The following is a 23553-nucleotide window of genomic DNA, read 5'->3' on the forward strand; positions in this document are numbered from 1 at the left end:
GCCTGCTTCTAGCATCGCAGCATCCCCTTGTACTCTGCCTTCATGAAACGAAATTGTACCCTCGAGACCGCTTTGAGCTTTCACATTACTTACCGACTCATTTTGACCTTCCCCCTGAGGTCGGCATCCCATCTCGTGGGGGCATTATGCTGCTCGTACAGGATGACCTTTGTAGTCAACCCATCTCCCTGACAACTCGTCTTCAAGCTGTTGCTATTCGCTTTGTCCTTCCCCACCTGACTTTCTCCCTCTGTACCATTTGTGTACCTCCGTCCTTCGATGTCACCGAGGCAGACTTCCTTCAGCTAATTGGGCAGCTACCTCCCCCCATTTATGCTACTCGGTGACTTTAATGCGCGTCATTCCCTTTGGGGTTCTCCCGGGACCTGCCAGAGAGGTGCTGTCTTGGCTGACCTTCTTAACCGACTCGACCTCTTCTCCCTCAGTACTGGAGCACCCAATTCTTTCTGACTACACGCACACCTATTCACTTTTGGACCTATCCTTTTGCACTGCCCCGCTTGCCCGTCATCTTCAGTGGTCCGTTTTTTCGTAAACCTACTCGAGTGACCATTTCCTGTGTGCTGTCCGTCTGCTGACTCCTACCCCATCAACATGCGTGCCCAAATTGCAGCTTACTAAGGCTGACTGGCAGCTTTACTCCTCTCTGGCGACCTTCGCAGAACGAGATTTCCTCAGTTGTGATGACCAGGTGGACTATCTCACCAACGTTATGCTTACTGCTGCAGAACATTCCATTCCTTGCACTTCCTCTTTACTATACCATGTGCCAGTCCCTTGGTGGACTGAGGCATCCTGCATTGCAATTTGTGCACGGTGACGTGCTCTCTGCGTTTTTAACCGCCACTCTGCACTGGAAAACTGCATTCATTATAAACATATGAGTGCAAAGGGTCATCAAGTTCTTTGGAATAGCAAAAGAGCTAGTCGGATTTCATTCACTAGTTCTTTTAACAGTTACACACCTTCCTCTGTCGTGTGGGCCAACCTCCGACGGCTCTCTGGAACCGAGATCCATTCCCCCATTTCTGGCGTGACAGTAGGTGCCGATGTCATCGTGGATCCTGGTGCTATCTCCAACACCTTGGGCCACCATTTTGCCAAAGTTTTCAGCTCTTCCCACTGTCACCCTGCCTTCATCCGTCGGAAATGAGTGGACAAGGCTCGGGCAATACCCTTCTCTTCTATGAATCGTGAGTGCTGCAATGCCGCCTTCACTATGATGGAGCTAGATCGTGCTCTTAGTTCATCCCTGTCCTGTGCCCCAGGGCCAGAACCTATTCACATTCAGATGTTGCAGCACCTCTCTCTTGCAGGCAAGCACTTTCTGCTTAACACGTACAACTGCATCTGGGCTGAGGGCACATTTCCTGGACACTGGCGTGAAGCCACCGACATACCCATACCCGAGCCCGATAAGGACAAAAACGTTCCTTCTAGTTACCGTCCCATCTCTCTTACCAGCTGCATTTGCATGGTGATGGAACGTATGATTCATGCCCGGCTGGTGTGGTGGCTCGAGTCTCACCATTTACTCAGGAATGCACAGTGTGGATTTCGAGTGTGTCGTTCTGCAGTTGACCATCTCGTTACTTTTTCCACCCATGTCGTGAATGGTTTTCTGTGGAAATCCCAGACAGCGGCCGTGTTTTTCAATTTGGAGAAGGCCTACGACACCTGCTGGATAATTGGTATCCTCCGTACTCTTTACACATGGGGCTTCCGTGGCCACCTGCCCTGTTTTCGTTGGGCATTTTTACAAGACCGAGTTTTCAAGGTGCGTGTGCGTTCTGCCTTGTCAGACACCTTTATTCAGGAAAATGGTGTGCCTCAGGGTTCTGTCCTGAGCGTCATTCTCTTTGCTACCGCCTTTAACCTTATAATGGCCTGTCTCCCGCCGGGCGTCTCCGGCTCTCTTTTTGTTGATGATTTTGCCATCTATTGCAGTTCTCCACAGACCTGTCTCACTGAGCGGTGTCTTCAGTGCTGTCTTGATCGTCTTCAGTCCTGGAGCATGGCCAGTTGCGTTCACTTTTCAACTGACAAAACCATATGTATGAATTTCTGGCAGCACAAATGGTTTCTACCACCAGCTCTACATCTTGGGCCTGTTGCCCTTCCATTCATTGACACTATGAAATTCCTGGGGCTCATGCTCAATAGGCAACTCTCTTGGTCCTCCCATGTCTCTTACCTGGAAGCCCGCTGTACGCAGTCCCTCAGTGTCCTACATGTCTTCAATGGTACTTCTTGGGATGCTGATGGAACCACCCTCCTCCGTTTGTACTTGTCCCTTGTCCGTTCAAACTGGACTACGGATGCTTTGTTTAGGAACCTGCACACCCTCCCTTTTTACGTCATCCCAACACTATCAGTCATCATGGCATCTGTTTGGCCTCAGGCGTCTTTAACATCAGCCTGGTTGAGAGTCTGTATACTGAAGCTGCTGAACTACCACTGTCCTACCACCATGACTTCCTCTTCGGCACATACGAATGCGGTTTGTCATGCGTGGCCACCCGTCCTATGCCTCCTCCTTCGATGATTCCTTAGATCGTTAGTATGGGGCTCGTCCCTCTTCTCTGTTATCTCCTGGAGTCCGCTTTCACCACATGCTACAGCGGCTTAACTTCACGCTACCTGCAACTGTCCCAGTGGATGTAAACCCTTCACCACCTTGGCTTTGTGAAGCAGTGCATGTTAACCTTGGCCTTCATTTGCTTCCTAAGGCCACTACTCAAGCCTCGGTCTATCGCCTTCAGTTTCACGACCTTCGTATGGAACTTAGCGATAATACCTTTGTATACACTGATGGCACTCGACTGACCGTGTGGTCCAGTGTGGCATCGTCATTGGCATCCATGTCTTTTGATATCGGTTTCCATCACACTCCTCAGTATTTACAGCCGAGCTTTTCGCCTTGTATCAGGCCACGGAGTACATCCGGCGACACAGCCTTCCCAATTGTGTCCTGTGCTCAGGCTCACTCAGCACCCTCCAAAGTCTCTGTGCACTGCCTACTGCTCATCCCTTAGTGCAGGGAGTCCAAGAAAACTGTCACTTCCTCATTCTTGGTGGAGCCAGTGTCGTGTTTCTGTGGTTCCCTTTTGTATGGTTTTTTTTTTTTCCCCCCCCACGTGCCTTGTTTAGCTGTCTACTATTCTGTCCATTGGGACTGACATATAGTCATTTCCCTCGTCTCTGTGTTTGTGTTCGCTAGTTTTGACTTGGGTGCGTATGACCCCAGTTATTTTTTGTGCCCTAAAAAAAAAAAAAAAAAAAAAAAAAAAAAAAAAAAAAAAAAAAAAAAAAAAAAAAAACATTTCAATTTAGTGGCCCCAACTCACAGTTTCCTATGCCATCATTATCCGGTCTTTCCCTGTTCATCTCTTCTATTCTATTATTTTTCACTCCTTGGGCTGTCTTTCTCCCAGTGCCCATCCTCAGGTGGGTTTAGCAGTTGGCTTGTGCTTTGCTTCTCTCCGCAGTGACTTACATCTTCCCTTTTATTCCCCTTCTCCACATTAATTTTCGCCAAAGAATTCCTCGAAAGGCAGTCGGCATCCTCGTGTTTGCGTCTGCTTTTGGGACATTGTACTCGTGGGACCTCGGTGCCCATTTTCCCAGTGTACCCGACGGATACTTCAGGATAGTCAGCCAACACAGTGAATGGTAGTCCATCACAACGGCAAATGGTTTGGCAGAGAAATATGACCGGAAGTTGTTGATGGGTCAGACAACTTTGAGGCGCACTTTCTCAGTTGTAGAGTATTAATCTTGGACTTGGAGAGTACTCTGGAAGTATAAGGTATGATGTTGTTACCACATTACTGAAGTTGCAGTAAGATTGTATCTGTCTCATAACTGCTAGAATCATCGTGAAGGTCTGTATTTGTATTCTCTTTGTACAATGCTAGGATTGGAGAAAAGACACAAACAAAAGTATGTCCAGGATCTGTGCTGCGACAGATGAGAAAGGAGATGCTGTGGAGGGAGTGAGTGGCAGCTCTTATTAGTGTCTTGGGGGGAGGGAGGGGGGTAGAAGTGGAAGAAATCGAGCACAATTTCTTACGAAACAAAGCCATTGGAGAAGTGTGTTTATTAATCACTGAATACACTAGTGCTACCATTTTGTAATAGGTACAACTGTATACAGTGCAAAACCAAGAGAGCATAGTTTGTATGAGACTCATTCATATTATTTTACTGTTAGGCAGATAATGTTTACATGCGTGTAAATACTTTAATAGTGAACTGAAGGTACGACACTGCAGGAAACATGTGGTACCTAGAAGAGTTGTCTGGAATTTTCTCAGTTGTGAAGAGTGTAGCGGTGAATGGTGAAATAATTCTGAGAGTAAAGTAAAAGTGTCCCTGGGCACACCTGCTACTAGTCAGTATCCATTGTATGTCACGGCCACCCCTCCCCCCCCTCCCCCCCCCTCCCCCTCCCCCACCCCCCACTTGCTGAGTGCACCCTTGCATTGAAACAATGCCTATATGCAAGCAAGTGCAAACACTGAAATACAAAGTAGACAAACTAGAAGTATTAGAGAGAAAAACAGTGTGGATGTAAAAAGAAATGCACAAAGCTAATAATTAAGCACTGGCCAAATAAATTGTGTAAAAAGAGTATTTGACCAGCCTCGCAACTTGTCCAGTCTATCGGCACACCCTGAAGGGCATTTCCTGTTAGGTAGAGTGTACATTGTTTGCAAGAAATTTTGGTTGACGAAAAATTTGACAAGATGGCAGACATTGTTTATGTTGATGTTTTGCTACATATGTTTAATCAAAAATATTTTTATTACAATTTATCTCACTGTATTGTGGGTTCCCACAACTATAGAAACTACGAGCAAAGCTAGAAACAAAATATCACTCGCAGTTGCCAAAATGGTAGTGGTGTCACATCTTGCCCAGCCAGACATTGAAAGAGGTATGCATAACATACAAGCAGGAGTCCAATAAAATGAAAAAAAAAAAAAGAAATTATCAGGTTCTTCCAAGGATAATGTTCCCATGTTGCAGTATTTTAATGAGCTGTCATTTGATAAGTGAGTAGAGAAGAATATATCTTCGCATACTTATTTTTCAATGAGAAGGTGAAGTAACTCTAAAATAGTTATTAAAAGTTTCACTGTCCATTCACAGAAAGTGATGTAAGCATTGGGTTCTGAATGTAAAATTTCCTTAACAGATTTTTGTGTGTATATTTCTCTTTCAATTTAAACCATTCCCTGGGCTATTGTCTTATTTTCATTTTCTTCTTCTTCTTCTTCTTTAAAAATGCTGTCAGAGATAATGTTAGAGAGACTTTATCTGCATTTCTAGCAATTCCCGGTAGTGTCAAAATACAGCATACCTGAACAGCATTGCTTCAAAAGCAGACAAACTGTGTTGATACATGTACAGGATCCTTTGACAAATCTGTGGCTCGATAAGAGCAAATTCGATAGAAAAGTTTGATAGTTGACAAGGGCCTTCACAGGTCTCGTTTCACAGGGGAGAGACAAGTAGTTGACTGTGGCCTTCTGGTAGGAACCACCCTGGAATTTGCCTGAAACAATTTAAGAGAAACTTAGAAAATGTAAACCAGTATGGTCAGATCCTATCAATTACAAGATCAGTCTTTTTAACTTCATTTGTTTTATGTAGTGTACAATATTACTTTATAAAGATATTATTTAATAATGTAAGAAACTAGTACTACAAGGCATTCATTTATCAATCTGAGTCACTGCACTTACTCCACTCACTGTCTACTAACATTGCGACCATGGTAAATATGTTTGATTTCCATTTTGTGCATCACATCTTCTCTTATGCCTGCCTTAAAAAGAGTCAGCATCTCTTTGTAATAAGTGAGATACTGAGTTCAGAATGAGGATAAGACGTATGTGTAACCCATTGCAGAGATTTGGCCAAAAAAATTATGATTATTGTTCAAGATGGTGACTGGGATGCAGGGAAAATGGAAGAGTTAGACAGTTGGGGATGAATGCAAGTTGCAAATTAGAAAAAAATTCTTGCCTTTATTACAGTCTGAGGTTTACATTAGCACCCTCCAGGACGGACATACTTATGCTATATATCAGTCATAGGCAGCGAGGGTGGATGGCCAAAAGTGAAAAGATATTAGAAAGGAACAATAGTATCTGAAGGGTGAACAGTAGACCAAGGTTCAGACAAAACTTAAAAGAGAGACAGGCAGACAATATATTGGAATGCAAAAGACGCAAGGCCAGTGCACAAGATGGGAATTATAGATAGCTTAAACCTAAATACAAGAGAGTGAAATTCAGAAGTCTCTCTCCACAGGCAGTTGCGGAAGGCAGTCACGTAGCATCTGTTCTGTTCCTCGTTATGGGTTACTATAAGCTCTGTATTCCCCTTAGACCTTGATCCATTAATTCAGTACTTATGTAGTGGCACGTGGAAGTGGGTAGAACAATTGGGTACTGAACGTAAGATTTTCCCCCCGTGGGGCACACCGTTATTTGGCGGGTTCTTGCTTGGCTTCCATGGGACCCCAGCCTTTACAGCATCTGTTCCCTTTGGTGCTGCATGTCTGTCCTCTTGCTATTCTTTTTCCTCTCCCTTGGGGAACATGTCTGGGGTGTTTTTGGGAATGTTCTACATTTTCTGTAGGTGACGTAAGAAGTCTCACCACTGTTTTTTGTTTCTTTTTTTTCTTTCTTTGTTCTCCTTGTCCTGTCCTTCCTCCGCTTCTCCTGTCCTTCCTCCGTTTCGGCGTTTGAGACTCCTCTTTCTCTTCTTCCTTCCTCCCTGTGTGCACCTGAAGGCTGGCCCATATGTCTGCCATGTAACAAGTGACTGGGTAACACATAATTCCCAGCCTCAGGTCAACAGGTAGGGTTCACACATAACCCCTGATACTACAGGCCGTGCCCAAGGAGGTGTGATTGCCTTAGCAGCTACCTTCCCAAATTGCCAGTTGGTCCCTCTGTCAGGTCAGGTGTTTGGAGGTGTGACCTGTGGTGTGAACAATTACCTAAGGCAGGTGCGCCCCCTTCCGCAGGGGGTCCGCAGTTGGAAGGAGCGCGCGATTGGAGACGCTGGCAGTCGTGTGAGATTCTCGTAATGAGCCAGTCATCTTCATTGTCAGTGTCTATGAAACAGAATGAGACAAACAATTCAAAGACCCTCCCAGCTGCACCATGATTCCTTGTGGTTTCATGTACTGAAGACGGTCAGTCCTTCGCTACGATAAATTCGTTTATTGTTCAGAAAGGTGTTGATGCAATTTCTGGCCCTGTGAAATCCTGCTCGATTACGCAGTGGCACTTTGCTTTTGGAGTTGACTACTAGTCCTGAAGCACAACTGCTTGCAGTTTCGCTCCTCCATGATCATCCTGCTCATGTTGAGGTCCATTTAATACTGACTTCTTCCCATGGTATATTTGCACTAGGCTGCTTGACAGTCTGAAGCAAACGACAGAAGGAATACTCGCACGAAGACTTCTTACACCCCTCCAGCCAACAAACAACTGAGTCTTCCTCTGCCAACTGGGAAGGCTCCAAGAAGTTAAAGGCAAATGGTCTACTCCTTCGCTGACTGGGAGATCCTCTTTGACAGTGTCGCCATGCAGTACTCTCACCCGGCCGACCTCAATGTTGCTGGTGCGCAGCACCAACTGTTTTTGTGCCCTGGACTCCGCAGATCAACAGAGAGACTGCCAACACCTCTGTAGATCTCGTGGAGCAGGATCCTCTAGCCCTTGTGCCCTGTAGCAGTGAGTCTTCAAAGTTGGCACTTGGCAGCTGCCGAGGTGACACCCCTTCATTTTATCCCTCCTCCCCTTTCCTTGTTGTGGCTCTTCTTCAATGGAACATTCGTGGCCTTCGATCAACAAAGAGGATTTGTGGCTACTCTTAGATAGAATCCCAGTGTCAGGTTGTTCTCTGCCTCCAAGAGACAAAATTGCATCCTCACAACTGCTTGAGCCCTTGCATTTCTTCCTGGTCCATTGTAACCTTCACCCCCATGCTACTCATAAGGGATGTCATTCATAGTCAACACATTTCCCTGACTACCCGCCTTCAAGCTGATGCAGTTCACCTTTTCCTTCCTCACATGAACTTTTCTCTTTGTACTGTTTACATTCCTCAGTCATTCGATGTCACCAGGACAGATTTCTCCCAACTTATTAGGCAGCTACCTCACCCCTTTCTGCTGCTTGGTGACATAAATGTGCACCGTCCCCTTTGGGGTTCTCCCAGAACCTGTCCTAGAGGTGGCCTCTTGGCTGACCTTCTCAATCAAGTTAACCTCCTCTGCCTTAACACAAGAGCAGCCATGTTCCTTTCACACCTCTCACACACCTATTCCCATTTGGACCTACCCTTCTGCACTGGCCAGCCTGCCCATAGTCTAGAGTGGTCCATTCTCTCTGACACATACTCGAACGACCATTTCCCGTGTGCTATCCACTTGCTGACTCCTACCCCACCTACATGCACACCCAAATGGCAGTTTACTAAGGCCGACTGGAGGCTGGCCGACTGGAGGCTTTACTCCTCCCCGGTGACCTTCGATGAACATTTCCCCAGTTGTGATGACCAGGTGGAATATCTTTCAAACATTATCCTTACCACCACAGAACGTTCAATTCCTCGCACTGCCTCTTTACCACGCCGTGTCCCGGCCTCTTGGTGGACTGAGGCGTGCCACGACACAATTTGTGTGCGGAGACGTGCTCTCCGCGTTTTTATCCATCATCTTATGATGGCAAACTGCATTCATTGTAAACAGATGTGTGCACTGTGTTGTTGCATTCTTTGGGATAGCAGAAAAGCTATCTGGCTTTCATTCAGTAGTTTGTTTAACAGTTTCACTCCCTCTTTCGTCATGTGGGCCAACCTCCGGCTTCTCTCTGAACCCAGATCTGTTGCCCAGTTTCTGCCCGGCCATACCTGGTGATGTCGTAGTGCACCCTACTGCTATCTCCAACGTCACGGGCTGCCATTTTGCAAAGATTTCGAGCTCCTCCCACTGTCACCCTGCCCTTCGCCATTGGAAACGAGTGGAGGCGGCTCGGGCAATACACTTCTCCTCTCAGAATTGAGAGTGCTACAATATCGCTTTTACTATGAGGGAGCTAGATCGTGCTTTCACTTCATCCTGATCCTGAAATGGCTTTCTGCAGAAATCCCAGACTGTGGCCATGTTTTTCGATTTGGAGAAAGCCTGTGGCACCTGCTGGAGGACTGGTATCCTCCGCACACTCTACACGTAGGGCTTCTGTGGCTACATGCCCCGTTTCCTTTTCTTCAGGAATTTTTAAAAGACCGGGTTTTCATGGTATGTGTGGGTTCTGCCTTGTTGGACACCTTTACCCAGGAAAATTGTGTGCCGCAGGGTTCCGTCCTGAACGTCGACCTCTTTGCTGTTGCCATTAACTCTATAAAGACATGTCTCCTGCCGGACATCTCCCGCTCCCTTTTTGGTGACAATTTTGCTGTCTAATGAATGCAGTTCTCCACAGACCTGTCTCATCGAGCAGCATCTTCAGTGATGTATCGATCGCCTTTACTCGTGGAGCATTGACAGTGGCTTTTGTTTTTTCACTGACAAAACCCTCGGTATGAATTTCTGGTGGCGCAATTGTTTTCTTCCACTGTCTTTACATTTTGGGCCTTTTGCTCTTCCATTTATTTAAGCTACAAAATTCCTGGGGCTCATGCTTGACAGGAAACTTTCTTGGTCCTCTCACCTGGCAGCCCACTGCCTACGGTCCGTCATTGTCCTACGTGTCCTCAGTGGTGCTTCCTGGGGAGCAGATCGTACCACCCTCCACCATTTGTACTGGTCCCTTGCCCATTCGTAACTAGACAATGGGTGTTTCTTACACTAGCCCGCTTGAGAGAGTATGCAGAAGCTACCGAATTACCACTGTCCTACCGCCGTGACTTTCTCCTCGGCAGATGTGCGTGCTGTTTGTCTGCCTTGCGTGGCCACCCATCCTATGCCACCTCCTTCAATGACTCCTTTGATCGTCACTATGAGGTGCGTCCCTCTTGTCTGTTACCTCGTGGAGTTTGCTCTTGGCTCTCGCTCCGGCAACTTAACTTCACACTACCTGCCACTTTCCCAGTGGGCGTGAAGCCTTCACCGCCTCGACTTTGTGCGACGGCCTCAATTCGCTTCCTAAGGACACTACTGCAGCCTCACTCTATCGCCTTCAGTTTAACGACCTTAGCACAGAATTTTGCAATAGCACCTTTGTATACACTGGTGGCTCTCAGAGTGACCGTGGTGTTGGGTGTGCCTTCATCATTGGCACAGGTATTTTTCAGTTTCGGCTTCTGGAACACTGCTCAGTATTTACAGCAGAGTTTTTCACTCTGTATCAGGCCACGCAGAGGATCTGGAGACACAGGCTTTTCAATTGCATCATCTGCTCCAACTCTCTCAGTGCCCTTCAAAGCCTCTGTGTGTTGTACACTGCCCATCCCTTAGTGCAGCAGGTCCAGGAAAACTGTCACTTTTTCACTCTTGATGGGGCCAGTGTGATATTTATGTGGGTTCCTGGTCACATCGTTCTGACAGGAAACGCAGCAGCTGCCGCTGTTGCCAAGGCTGCAGTCCTCGTACCTCAGCCCGCTAGTTCTTCTATTCTCTCCAACAATGTCTGTGTTGCCGTCTGTCAGCAAGTGGTGTCCCTTCGGTATCACCACTCGTCCTCCCTTTACAGAATCAAACTCCGGGCTCTTAAGCCTCTCGCAGTGGCTCGGATGACCTCCTCTCGGTCCTCTTGCCGCGAGGAGATCATTTTAGCTAGGTTGCGCATCAGGCACTGTCTTTTAGCCATTGCCATTTGTTAAGTGGTGCTCCCCCACTGCTTCGTACTCGTTACGGTCTACTTTTGACAGTCCGCCATTTCCTGACAGAATGCCCTTTTTTTAACACCTTACATTCTCGTTTGCACTTGTTGCTTGAGTTATCCGCCGTTCTAGCAAACAATACTTGGGCTGTCGACTGCGTTTTACCTTTTATCCATTGTAGCAATATGGCAAAGGCCGTATAATTTTCTAGTTCGGGACCTCCATTTCCCTGTGGTGTATTTTATAGACCTTTCTCTAGGTCCCCGTTTTAGCTGTGTTCTTGTCAGTAGTTTGGGGTTAATGTGTAGTCGTTTTTAACTCCTCTCTTTGTCTTCGTGTTCTATAGTTTTGACATGTGCACGTATGACCCTAGTTGTTTTTGCACCCTAAAATAAAACAAACATCAGATTTTGGGGAAAACTGAAAGATCATCAAATATCTATTTTTAGTGGTTCATTTTGCTGCAACTTGAGGTTGTACCAAATTATAGTGTGGAAAAGTGTAATTTTAAATGACAGATTATTATTATTTTTATTATTTTCTGGTGTCAATTTTAACTAGAATTTATAACACACTTTGTGTTTTTCTCATTATTCAGTATGAAGTTGGCATTTGAAGATGTATCCAATTTGAGAGCCCAGCACATTGAGCTGTCACCAAATGATGTTGGCTTTTCGAGGACAGTGAATATGGGATACAAAGTACCAAATGAAGATTCTCCTTTTGCGAAAGGAGAACGTGAGGACCATGCTGTGCTCCGTACAGTCGCAGTTGAGGAAGAGGGAAATTCAGACCTGGAAGAGGAAGGCTCCGAGGATGCAGAAAGCGAGGAGCAGATGGTGACGTGCGACACGTGCCGGAAAGGGTTCCCCTCGAGGAAGGCGATGGTAGGCCACACCTGCAAGGCAGCTGACGTGGTCGCCAGGGAGGGCGCTGCGCTGCCGCCCAACGCATGTGCCGCCTGTGGGGAAGTGCTGGCGACTGCGGAGCTGGCGCGCCGGCACCCGCGCTCGCAGGAGTGTCCGCACAACCGGCAGCTGCCCGGTGGCAGGGCCAGGGATGTGGCCGAACCGGGGAAGTTCGCTTGTGACCAGTGCTCGGCACGGTACGGTCGTCGCAGCCACCTACTGCGCCACCTGCGTGTCCATAGTGGCGTCAAGCCCTTCTCCTGCTCCACCTGTGGTAAAGCATTCCTGGACCCCAGCTCTCTCAAGGCCCACGAAGCCACGCACACGGATGACAGGTACTTTTTAAATTTTTTTATGTATTTGTGTATTTTCTATGGATCCATACAGTGATGAGACCGTACATAATTTTTTTTATGTATTTGTGTATGGAAACCAGGGAAATATCAAGGAAATTTGTAAAAAAACCCTGGAAAAATCTCGTTTTTGTCTCAGTAGATGAAGTAGATGAAACGGTTTGTTTACTGAGGTGTCGTGTGTCGTTGCTGGCTGGACACAGCTGAGAACGTGCCCTGCTTCCCTACTCCCTCATTCTTATTGCTTCACCCCTTTCTACCACTCCCCTCAGCTTGCAGGCAGTGTTGCCACTGCTTCTTGCTGCTAGCCTAGTAGCTGGTGATGAGAAGCATGAGGAGTGGTTCATTTCATTTTGATTCAGGAGTGGTTCATTTGGATCTGATTCTCAGAGATTGTTGGTGCAGCGGCTGGAGATAGCGGTCATGAGTGCATAAGTTGTGTCGGAGTGAGTGTGTGAATGTGTGTGTGCTCTCATTTTCTGACCAAGACTATGGCCGAAAATTGAGGTGTGAGAGTGTGATTGTCTTTTCTACATGCCTGCCTGCAGCTCAGCGGTCATCTTTACGGTCAGTTGTTACCCATCCTCATTAGTATTGATTCTCAGAGTATTTGCACAAGTTATCTGTTGCATGGATTGATCACAGCAATCTCACTTGATCAACATCCTGTCTGTGACATATGAATAGCTGGCCATACGAGTGGATTCCTGCGACGGGCCAAAACTGCAGACCGTGTCTGCAGGTATCTCTTAACGGATCGGGAGTGCCATTCTGAAGCTCATCGTTTTCCACTCGTGTGCAGGCCATGTGCGTTGGATGTAGTCTCACCAATCTGTCCGCTGGTCGGGTCTCTTTGTGTGTGGATAATGCGGTGGATTTTCATGGTTTATCCATGGACTCAGGACTGAGGTGCTCCTCGGTAAGCCAGAGGCCGTGGGTGATGGATTTCAGGAATTGTGACTGTCTCACCACAAGTACATTGTACAGTGTGGCATTTTATAGACTTTTATTTATTGTAGTACATTTTGTCACTTTGAGAGTAGTTTATATATTAGAAAGTATGGACAATAAAAAGAAGAAAATTGTGGCAGTCACTTGTAGTTTGTATGCTTTTATACTCATATACTTCTCAAAAGAAAATTCACACAATACCTGTAAAATAATAGACATAACACAGGGGGTAATAACCGAACATAGTAGAACCAACATTTTATTGGTGATCACCTATAGTTTTGGTTTACACAACTTTCCCCTGCCTTATACACTTCTTTCAAGAGGCCTACTTTTTCTGAGGTTATTTCTCAAATCAGAGAACGTGTTTTAAATCTGGTTTGTGAGTCCAAGTAAATGCATATTTTTGTGACCAGATGTGTTTTGTTTTATTGAAGTACAATAATAACAGTGGTCTTAATGAAACACACACACCATTTGGCTTGCTTTCTCCATTGAAAAACAGTTCGTTACAAAAGATGTTGATGTCAGTTGTTAAGATTTTTGCTCACATGGGAGAGAAGTACAGAATTCCTTACATTTTTTGTCATCTTATATCTTTACTGACCCTTGAGATCTCAAAATTTGTCAGGGAAACATGCTAAAACTTGTCTGGAAATCAGGGAAATATAAGCAAATTTCACTTGGGGAAACTTGTGGCAACTCTGATTATGATTGTGTATACTTAAATCTATAGGTTTGTTCATGAGGATCTCCAAGTTTCAGGAGATGACTGCAAAAACTATGAGACATTTAGAAAATAGACAATTTATCTCCAAGTTTTAAACTGATATTGTGGGAGCCTAATATTTATGAAGCAGTAAACACTACATCTACATCTACATCTACGTCTACATACATACTCCGCAATCCACCATACGGTGCATGGCGGAGGGTACCTCGTACCACAACTAGCATCTTCTCTCCCTGTTTCACTCCCAAACAGAACGAGGGAAAAATAACTGCCTATATGCCCCTGTACGAGCCCTAATCTCTCTTATCTTATCTTTGTGGTCTTTCCGTGAAATATAAGTTGACGGCAGTAAAATTGTACTGCAGTCAGCCTCAAATGCTAGTTCTCTAAATTTCCTCAGTAGCTATCCATGAAAAGAACGCCTCCTTTCCTCCAGAGACGCCCACCCAAGTTCCTGAAGCATTTCCGTAACACTCACATGATGATCAAACCTACCAGTAACAAAACTAGCAGCCCGCCTCTGAATTGCTTCTATGTCCTCCCTCAATCCGACCTGATAGGGATCCCAAACGCTCGAGCAGTACTCAAGAATAGGTTGTATTAGTGTCTTATAAGCGGTCTCCTTTACAGATGAACCACATCTTCCCAAAATTCTACCAATGAACCGAAGACAACTATCCGCCTTCCTCACAACTACCATTACATGCTTGTCCCACTTCGTATCGCTCTACAGTGTTACGCCCAAATATTTAATTGACGTGACTGTGTCAAGCACTACACTACTAATGGAATATTCAAACATTACAGGATTCTTTTTCCTATTCATCTGCATTAACTTACATTTATCTATATTTAGAGTTAGCTGCCATTCTTTACACCAATCACAAATCCTGTCCAAGTCTATATGATAGTCCAAGTCTAATATGATACTTAGACTCTTTCCATTCACATCTCCGGATGTAATGCTTGATATTGAAGCCCTGTTAATTAGTCTTGCAACTTTTCCAAATTAATTGGTCTTGGAGGCAGGAATGTGTGATCTTTGATGTAACTCCATAAGATGCAATCACACAGAGTTGTCAGGTGACCATGGGAGCCACTGAAGAAGAGGAGAGTCACAGTGCGAAGCACATCCGATCCGATGCTGAGGCAGTTGGCCATTGAGTTAATTGTGCACACATGGAGCAAAGTGTGGTGGGATACCATCGTGTTGTAAAATGAAACCTCCATTATTGTGCTGTAATTGTGGCATAAGCCATTGCTGGAGCATGTTGGGGTACATGAAACCAATCAGTATCTTAATTTCATCTGCAGTATTTTGGTGTCCAAAGACAGTTTGTTTTATTTTTTGGATCACTTTTATTTGTTACTTTTGGTTCATCAACTCCTCAGGATCCTCCCTCAAACCCACATATCAAAAAAATACATTTTCTTGTAATCTAGAGTTTTCATTGTCCACCACTCATAACTGTACAAAACTATGGTAAAGACCAAAGTTCCATCCATTTTTATTTTTGTTAGTAGAGTGTTTTCTTTCGTTTAGTGATTTGCCAGATGTAATTGTAACTGATTTTCCAAATTGCACCCTTCTTCTTATTCCCCCAGTGCAGGAACTGCTTTTTGTCGTCACAGGTCCTAAAATATGTTTTATTTTACTGATTTCCTCAGTGATTTTTCCATCACCATTTATTTTCATTCCTTTTAAATTTTTTGTTTTCTTCAAATTTAGTTTTGTTCACATGCTCCAATTTTAATTCCAGATTACAGACAACAATATCAAAATTGCTAATTTTCTTTCTAGTAACTGTGACTGTGATAATAAGTTGGCAGATGAAGGCTTCTTATTTTGTAAGTCCCTATTTACTTATTTCCTTGGAGATACAAACATTTCATATTGAAAGTTACAGTGTGAGGGGAGATATTTTGTTATCCATAAGAAACTGGATTACCACTTTTTTATAAATCATTGTACGCCAGTTAATATTACTTTGTGACTGACATTCCAAGGATTTGAGTGATAAAGGCCAGCCACTAGTCAGTCGCAGTTCTTTCTTGAGTGCCATGTGCTGGCTGGATTGCCTGTTTTGTAGGCGTGTACAGCACTTTGTGAAGCATGGCTGACTGCGCACTGGCAGCACTCCTTCCTCCATTGCAGTCTGTGAATCACAAAGTAATTTTTAATGCAGTATAATACATTATGAAGAAATGCAACAAAAATATTATATATTTATTCATAACTAGTGTAGCACCTGCTGCTTCTCTTGTGTGGTCCGTGTGATCTGCACAGATTTGTTTGTTTTTTCTTGAATTAAATTTTTATGTTGTTCACAAACTGTAACACATTCTACACTTTTCATAATTATTGATGCTATAGAAGCAAGGTCTTCTCTGGATGGACTTCTGACCGTAAACCAATTCTGGTAGCTGGAGTCCAAGGTTTTTGATAATTGTGCCTTTTGTAGTCTTGTGAAAATATTTCATCCCCTAACACGCTTCATTATATCTAACTGAGAAATGAAATACCAATTTTCATACATATAGCTTTAAACATTTTTTTAAGATAACGAAATATTTTCTTACATGTTTGCTCCCCGTAAGGGGTTGAATTTGGAAAAAAACATTTTAACTTGTAATTTTTTTTTTTAAATTTCTAACAGAAAAGCCAAAATGCACATTTTCTTAGATTTAACTTTGAAAATATTTTTGTAATGAAATAATTTCATACAGTTTTTCATCCCCTATTTCATTTCATTAGGCAGCTGAATTTTCAAAAACACTGAAACATACTTTTTTTTAAAATTGGTAACTGAGACATCAAATACTAATTTTCATAGATGTAGCTCTTATAGTACTTTAGTAGTTCTTTAATAATGATTTATTTTCAGGAAAGCTTTCGCCCGCTATTTCACTCCCATAGGGTTAGGTTTCTAAAATTGCTGAAACAGGAATTTCTTTGAAACCTTCTGGCAGATTAATACTGTGTGCCAGACTGAGACTTGAACTCGGGACCTTTGCCTTTCGCGGGCAAGTGCTATACCATCTGAGTACCCAAGCATGACTCACGCCCCGTCCTCACAGCTTTACTTCTGCCAGTACCTCGTCTCCTACCTTCCAAACTTAACAGTGCTTGGGTAGCTCAGATGGTAGAGCACTTGCCTGCGTGTTGTATCCATGGACCCAACCAATGAACCAACCAACCAACCAACCAACCAACCAACCAACTAGTGCACGCGTGCCCTGACCGTGACATCACTGGCCGCAGTTCCTGTCGCGGCCGTCGGCGTCACAGGGCGTTACCGCCGACGGAAGAGGTCGCGACATGGCTGAGCTCGTGTCCGCAGCGCCCTCTGCCTTTCGCATATAAGGAGGAGCGCTGGCCCCGAGACGGTCAGTCTAGTGTCGATTGTCTATTGCTACCCTTTCGTGGAGTTTATAGCGGAGCCATTGCAGTGTGATATTTGCTATCGTATTCGACTAGGCTCAGTACACGGATTACTCTCGGATATTACTCGGACTTGTATTGCTGGTGCGCATTTCGTCAGAAATAAAGATAAGTTATCTCTTCATTCTAGCTGGCGCAATTCTTGTCATTAATTATTTTTCGGCCAACAGACATATACCCACGCTTTATACAATTTGTGGTGGCTGCCCCAAAAGTGCCGCCGAGGACCTTGGGTTTGGGAGCCGTCACAAAACTGCGAAAGGCAAAGGTCCCAAGTTCGAGTCTTGATCCGCCACACAGTTTTAATCTGCCAGGAAGTTTCATATCAGCGCACACTCTGCTGCAGAGTGAAAATCTTATTCAGGAATTTCTTTATTTCTGACTGAAGAATCAAATACTAATTTTTGTAGGTCTGGCTTCAGTATTGGCTTAATAGTGACATATATTCAAAACAGTCTCATCCTGTAGGGGTGGAATTAAAAAAAAAACCCTTCTTAAATGATGCCTACAATGTAAGACCAACACCCTCTCCAAATTTAAAGTTTCTGCCTGTAGTGGCTTGACCTGAGTGACTGAGTCAGTCAGTCAGTCAGGACATTGCCTTTCATATATAGAGGAAAAAAGGTTAATATAACTCAGTTTTAACTGACTGTTGGTGCTGTAAGTGTCCCAAACTGCTGCCTCTTGATACTTGAACAATATTCTAGCTGCAAGTTTTTAAGTTCCTGTCTATGAGAAACGGCCAACTAACTATTCTGACATAGATAGCTCGGTCTCATAGAGCTAGGACACTAGACTCACATTATTTAGCACATCATTTCAGATACATCTAGATTTAGGTTTTCCATGGTTTCTGTAAATAGCTTTGGGCAAATGCTGGTGTGATTTTTTTAAAAAGAACAAGGCTGTTTTCCTTTTCCAGTATGTGCAACTTGTCTTGTGTTTCTGTTGAATTCTTCATTACAGGTCATTGAACTCTGTCTGGTCCTCCTTCCTTTTTCTATACAAACAAAGAATTTTCACGATTGAAATAAAAATTCCATGTTCATATTTATGTGAAAATATCACCTTGTTACTTGGCAGATTTTGGGGAAATGTTCGTTTTTCATCTGTTCACTTTCTTTAGGTTCCCCTTTCTTTTCCCCATTTTCCTGATGTACTAAAAATAATCCTTTGAGCTTGTGTAGAGTGTGAACAACAGTATTAAAAAAATAGCTGTAGTTCAATTCAGTTGCTTAAGTCCTTGTGTGGCTTTGAATAATGTACATTGTTCTGTAATTTTTTCATTGTTATGCTACTAGTGAATTTTTGAAGTAGCACGAAAATCTGTGAGCTGTATTTATAACTGGGGCAGATGAGATCAGACTTCAATGAGAAGTTCATTGCAGTACATTTAACGCCCTTCATAAATACTGATAAACTGTACAAATGGTATATGCAGTTTAAAAAGTAATAGCAGAAATAAGAACCCTGCTCAGTGCTATAATAAAATAATCTTCCGTAGCACCTAATAAAATTGGTAATTAAGTGCACATTGAAGAAGTATTCTAATCTGTTTTGTTAACACAAAGAGCAAGAGTAACACCTCAGTGTGGATGATGTAGCTTATTTTATTATCTGTTAAACAAGTGCCAGTGTTATGACAGATCATTTCGTTACAGTTGATTCCCACTGGGCAGTATTCTAAGCTACTGCTTTTAAACTGTTTTTATACCAATTGTACTTGTAACTACGTGTCACAAGTTTTGTTTGCATGTCATATATTGGTGACTGGACAGCTTGGAGGCCTATCCTTGTGCATGTCAGATACCACTTCTAAATGTCATGATGGCCAGTATTTATCAGTAATGAATAACAAACGATTCCAATATCACAAAAGCAGAAATATTGTCATTTCAAAAATTTTGTAACTGTGTAGTACCTATCCAAAGGAGAAAAGAAATATTGTAAACTGTTGAGGGTCTTAATGACTCATTGGAGAATTTTTTATGGGGTTTCACTTTCAGTGAGTAAAGATGAGCCATCTGTAAACAAAAAACTCACAAGGGCCATATGCGCAGGCCCTTTGCGATTTTCTTCATTCTTTAAACACCAGTGGCTAGACATCAGTTTTCTAGAGCAGTATCGAGCAATTCTCAAGCTCAAAAAAATTGGCTTTTACGATAGAAGATTTCAGAGTGCTGTTAACTACAAAATATTTCTGTTATGGTAACATATTCACCAGTAGCTGAGTGCGTAATGCACGAGTCTTGTGTTTGTGAGGTCACTGGTTCTCTTCTTGTTAATAGCAACTTTTTGTTTACTTTTATTTAATTTGTGTATTTGTTGTCTAACAGGAATATTTATTAACAAATATTGAATGATATTTTTTATATAAATACTGTCTTTCTATGTGTGTTTTTGGGGTTTATGGGTGCTCAACAGCAAAGGTTATCAGAGGGGCCGTCTTTTTATTTTTAAATTATTGTTAAAGGAAAAGAGTTAAATACATCAATAATAGTGTTCAATCTCTAGGACAAAGTATTCTATTTTCTATTTGACTTTTGCGTTTTTGTACCAAATTTCTTAAATATATGAGTATTGTGAATACTTAGATTTCCATGCAATTACTAATTAAAAATAAGGAAGAATGTTACTTTTACTGCAAACATGATTCAATATTTCTTTGTTAAAATTTCCATTTGTTAGTAAATGTGGAATTTATATTAAAATTGCTATGGACTTGCCTACTGACAACTGTGTTAACAGTTTACAATTTTGTGTACCAAACAGTGCTTGGAAACAAGCAAAGATTTCTTTAAGAGTCTTTGATAATTTTGTATATTGCTTTAGCGAAATTGATGTCAAGGCACTGATTTTCAAATCCTATAAGAAGGAAAAGAAATCAAAGAGGACCAGTTGTTTGTAAGATACTATATTTACAAGCAGAGGTCCCCAGGGGTGTGATCGGCTGTTTGAACTCAAACATACAGTGGTGTAGGTTAGGATTAGTGGTTTCACATGCTGCAGCGATTCAACCTGATGGTCCCTTACTTGCGTATATTTGACATAAAATTTTTTTAGAGTTTTTAATAACGCATTAGAGCCTTGAAAATAACCTTGGTAACAAAAAGAGACCATAACCTTGTGGTTAACTGGCTCGTATGTTGAAGGTTGTGGATTTGAATACCACTGGGTATAATATAGATTTGTTTTTACAGCTGAAATAATTATTTTTATTAAATTAATTGGTTTAAAAACATTTTTTTTAAAATATGTGATCATTTGCTGCATCAGTTTAATCATCACATCAGCTTTTTTATTTGCTGTCATTTTGTTCATTTGAAATCTTTGCACAAGTTAGCGGTCGTGCGTGCGAGGTGTGCTTGCTTGTGTGTGTGTGTGTGTGTGTGTGTGTGTGTGTGTGTGTGAGTGAGTGTCTTCTTTTCTGAAGAAGGCTTTGGCAAAAAGCTCAATGCATAACAGTCTATTCATTGTGCAACTGTGTGTGTCTTTACAGTGAGTAACAACCTATCCTTTTTGTAATATTGTTGATATTCCATCCTGCAGTTTTCATTGTTTAATTATTTTTATATATTTACTTCAATTTAATTTCTTCCTTTTCATCGCTGTATATTTTTGTCCATGTTTTTGCAATTGTTATTTCTACTAGTCAGTGTGCTTCAATTTCCATTTGTTTATGATAGCTTTCCTTTGTTGAGATCACCATCTATGCTTTTTTGCCGTTGTGTGAGAACAATTTGTTTGAAATGTTTGTATGACAATTGGCTGGCTGTGGTCGTGTGTTCAAAGACTGGTTTGTTGCAACTCTCTGTTCTAGTCTGTCCCGGACCTGATCATATTTGCAACCTGCTTCCCTTGGAATGTGTTTACTGTATTTGAGTCTTGACGTCTCCTCCATTCTTATCTCTCCCCCCCCCCCCCCCCCCCCGCCCCACACACACACACACACACACACACACACACACACACACACACACACACACACACACACTCCCCTCCATTACCAAATTGTCATGCAGGTGGGTGGCCACTTCTGATGTATGGTATCTTTTGTTGTTTAGTGCTTCCACATATTCTTTGAATGTGATCTCAAACGATATGCCTATATGGCCTATGTAGAAGCAGTTGCAGTCCAAACATCCAATTTTGTACACACATGTGTGATGAAGTGGGTTTAATGTGCTGATATTGTGGGGTAACTTCTGTCTAATCTTTTTTTCTGTGATAAAGGATATGTTTACGCCATTTTGTTTCAAGATGCTTGCAATCTGATATGAAATGTTTTCTAGAAAGCGGATTGTGTGGAAGATACTGTTTTCTTTTTGTTTTTTGTGAGATGATTGCTTTGCCGCTATTGAGTGTTTCATGGTGTCAACTATGGAGCTGTTGTAACAATTTGCAAATAGCTGTTTGTTCTGTTATTCCAATTTCTTGTTCATATTTGTCTTCGGAGAGTGGTGTTTTGGATAGCTTTATTGATCATGTACTGGAATGCTGCTATTTTTAGGGGATATGGGGAGACAAGATAGCTTAGATATATATGGCATATCATCCAACCTGCTAAAAAAAGTGTGTGACTGCATTCTCTACCCCTTAACCCATTGTATAAACAAGTGCTTACTTGAGGGATATTTTCCTGATGAGTTAAAACTGTCTAGGATCGTCCCAGTATACAAAAAGGGAGATAAAGACTCTCCATCTAGCTACAGGCCTATTTCAATAGTACCCACATTCTCCAAGGTAATAGAATGCATCATGTACCAACAATTATCATCTCACTTTGAGAATCTAGGAATAATTAATGCTACACAATACGGGTTTAGGAAGAATCTGTCGACCATTGATGCAATCAACACGGTAGTCAGTTACATCCTCAAAGTTTTTGAGAACAAAGGCTTTGCTCAGGTCTCATTCTGTGACCTAAGCAAAGCCTTCGACTGTGTTGAGCACATGCCACTACTAGAGAAACTAGAATTCTACGGCATCAAAGAAAACAGTCTCAGACTATTAAAAGCTTATCTCAACAACCGTAAACAGGTAGTTTGTGTTGGTAAGGAAATGTCAAACATAGAAAATGTTAGAGTAGGTGTGCCTCAGGGATCTGTACTGGGGCCCTTCCTGTTTCTGATAATGATCAATGACCTCCCCTCGTTTATTAGATCCACCACTGTATTGTATGCAGATGATACGACTTTTCTCCATAGCAGTAACAGTCTTAATGATCTTAAAACCTGTGCTGAAAATACACTCACTCATGCAGCATATTGGTTCAGAGCAAATAGTTTCCTGCTAAATGAAAATAAAACTCAGCAGATAATCTTCACTCTAAGAGACAAGCCACTATCTGATGACCCTAGTTCTGTTAAATTCCTGGGAGTTTATTTAGACGAAAAGTTATCCTGGGGCCAACATGTAAACTATATTAGTAGTAAACTATCTAGAGTAATTTATTTATTAAGACAACTCAGAAATTGTGTACCTGAAACATACATCAGATCATCTTATTTTGCATTTTTCCAGAGTATAATATCCTATGGCATTATCTTGTGGGGTAACTGTAGTCATATACATGACATCCTATTATTGCAGAAGAAAGCCATTAGGATAATTACAAATTCTTCACATAAGGCTCACTGCAAACCCTTATTTACTAAACAAAAAATTATGACTGTAATAAACCTCTATATATACAATGTCTTAATCTTTACGAAGAAGAAGCTACAAGATGTGAAACGTAGAGAAAATGTACATTGTTACAACACAAGAAGCATCAAACACATATACACGCCTTACCACAGACTATCAAAATCAATAAATAGCTATGAAGTCACAGGGCACAAGCTATTTAATAAGCTGCCACATGCCATACAGGATCTTCCTGAACATAAATTCAAAGAAAGACTGCATGAATGGTTTATTGCCCACCCATTCTATGATATCAATGAATTCTTCAACTGTAAAATGCAGTAATCTAACAGATGACCCACTGTACATTGATTGTAATATAAGCTAAAATATTTAAGTAGTCAATACCTTATCACACTGTATTATAAATTGTAACTTCATTTGACGTTGTCAATTGCTGTAATGGCCTAAAGACAATAAAATCTTTATTATTATTATTATTATTATTATTAAGAGGAGCTGTGGATTGTAGTGTTTTCTGGTGGGCTTCCAATAGATTTCAAACAGATGTTTGTTATTGTTTATTCTAATGGTTGAATAACTGGTTCAACTCATTGATGTCAGCTTTTGTGCCATTGTTTAAAATGATATCATCTACATATCTGTTGT

At 42.4% G+C, this 23553-nt stretch overlaps 1 protein-coding gene across 1 annotated transcript in view; it reads left to right on the forward strand.

Annotated features, from left to right (window-relative positions):
* Nucleotides 1-23553, forward strand: part of LOC124550818 (zinc finger protein 2-like) — a 70596-nt gene that overhangs the window by 33265 nt on the left and 13778 nt on the right. Inside the window, exon 5 of the mRNA XM_047125544.1 lies at nucleotides 11468-12112. Within this exon, the coding sequence (XP_046981500.1) occupies nucleotides 11468-12112 (645 nt within the window). The remainder of the gene's footprint in view (nucleotides 1-11467; nucleotides 12113-23553) is intronic.

Source organism: Schistocerca americana, chromosome 9 (genome assembly GCF_021461395.2).
Source record: "Schistocerca americana isolate TAMUIC-IGC-003095 chromosome 9, iqSchAmer2.1, whole genome shotgun sequence".
Lineage (NCBI taxonomy): Eukaryota > Metazoa > Arthropoda > Insecta > Orthoptera > Acrididae > Schistocerca > Schistocerca americana.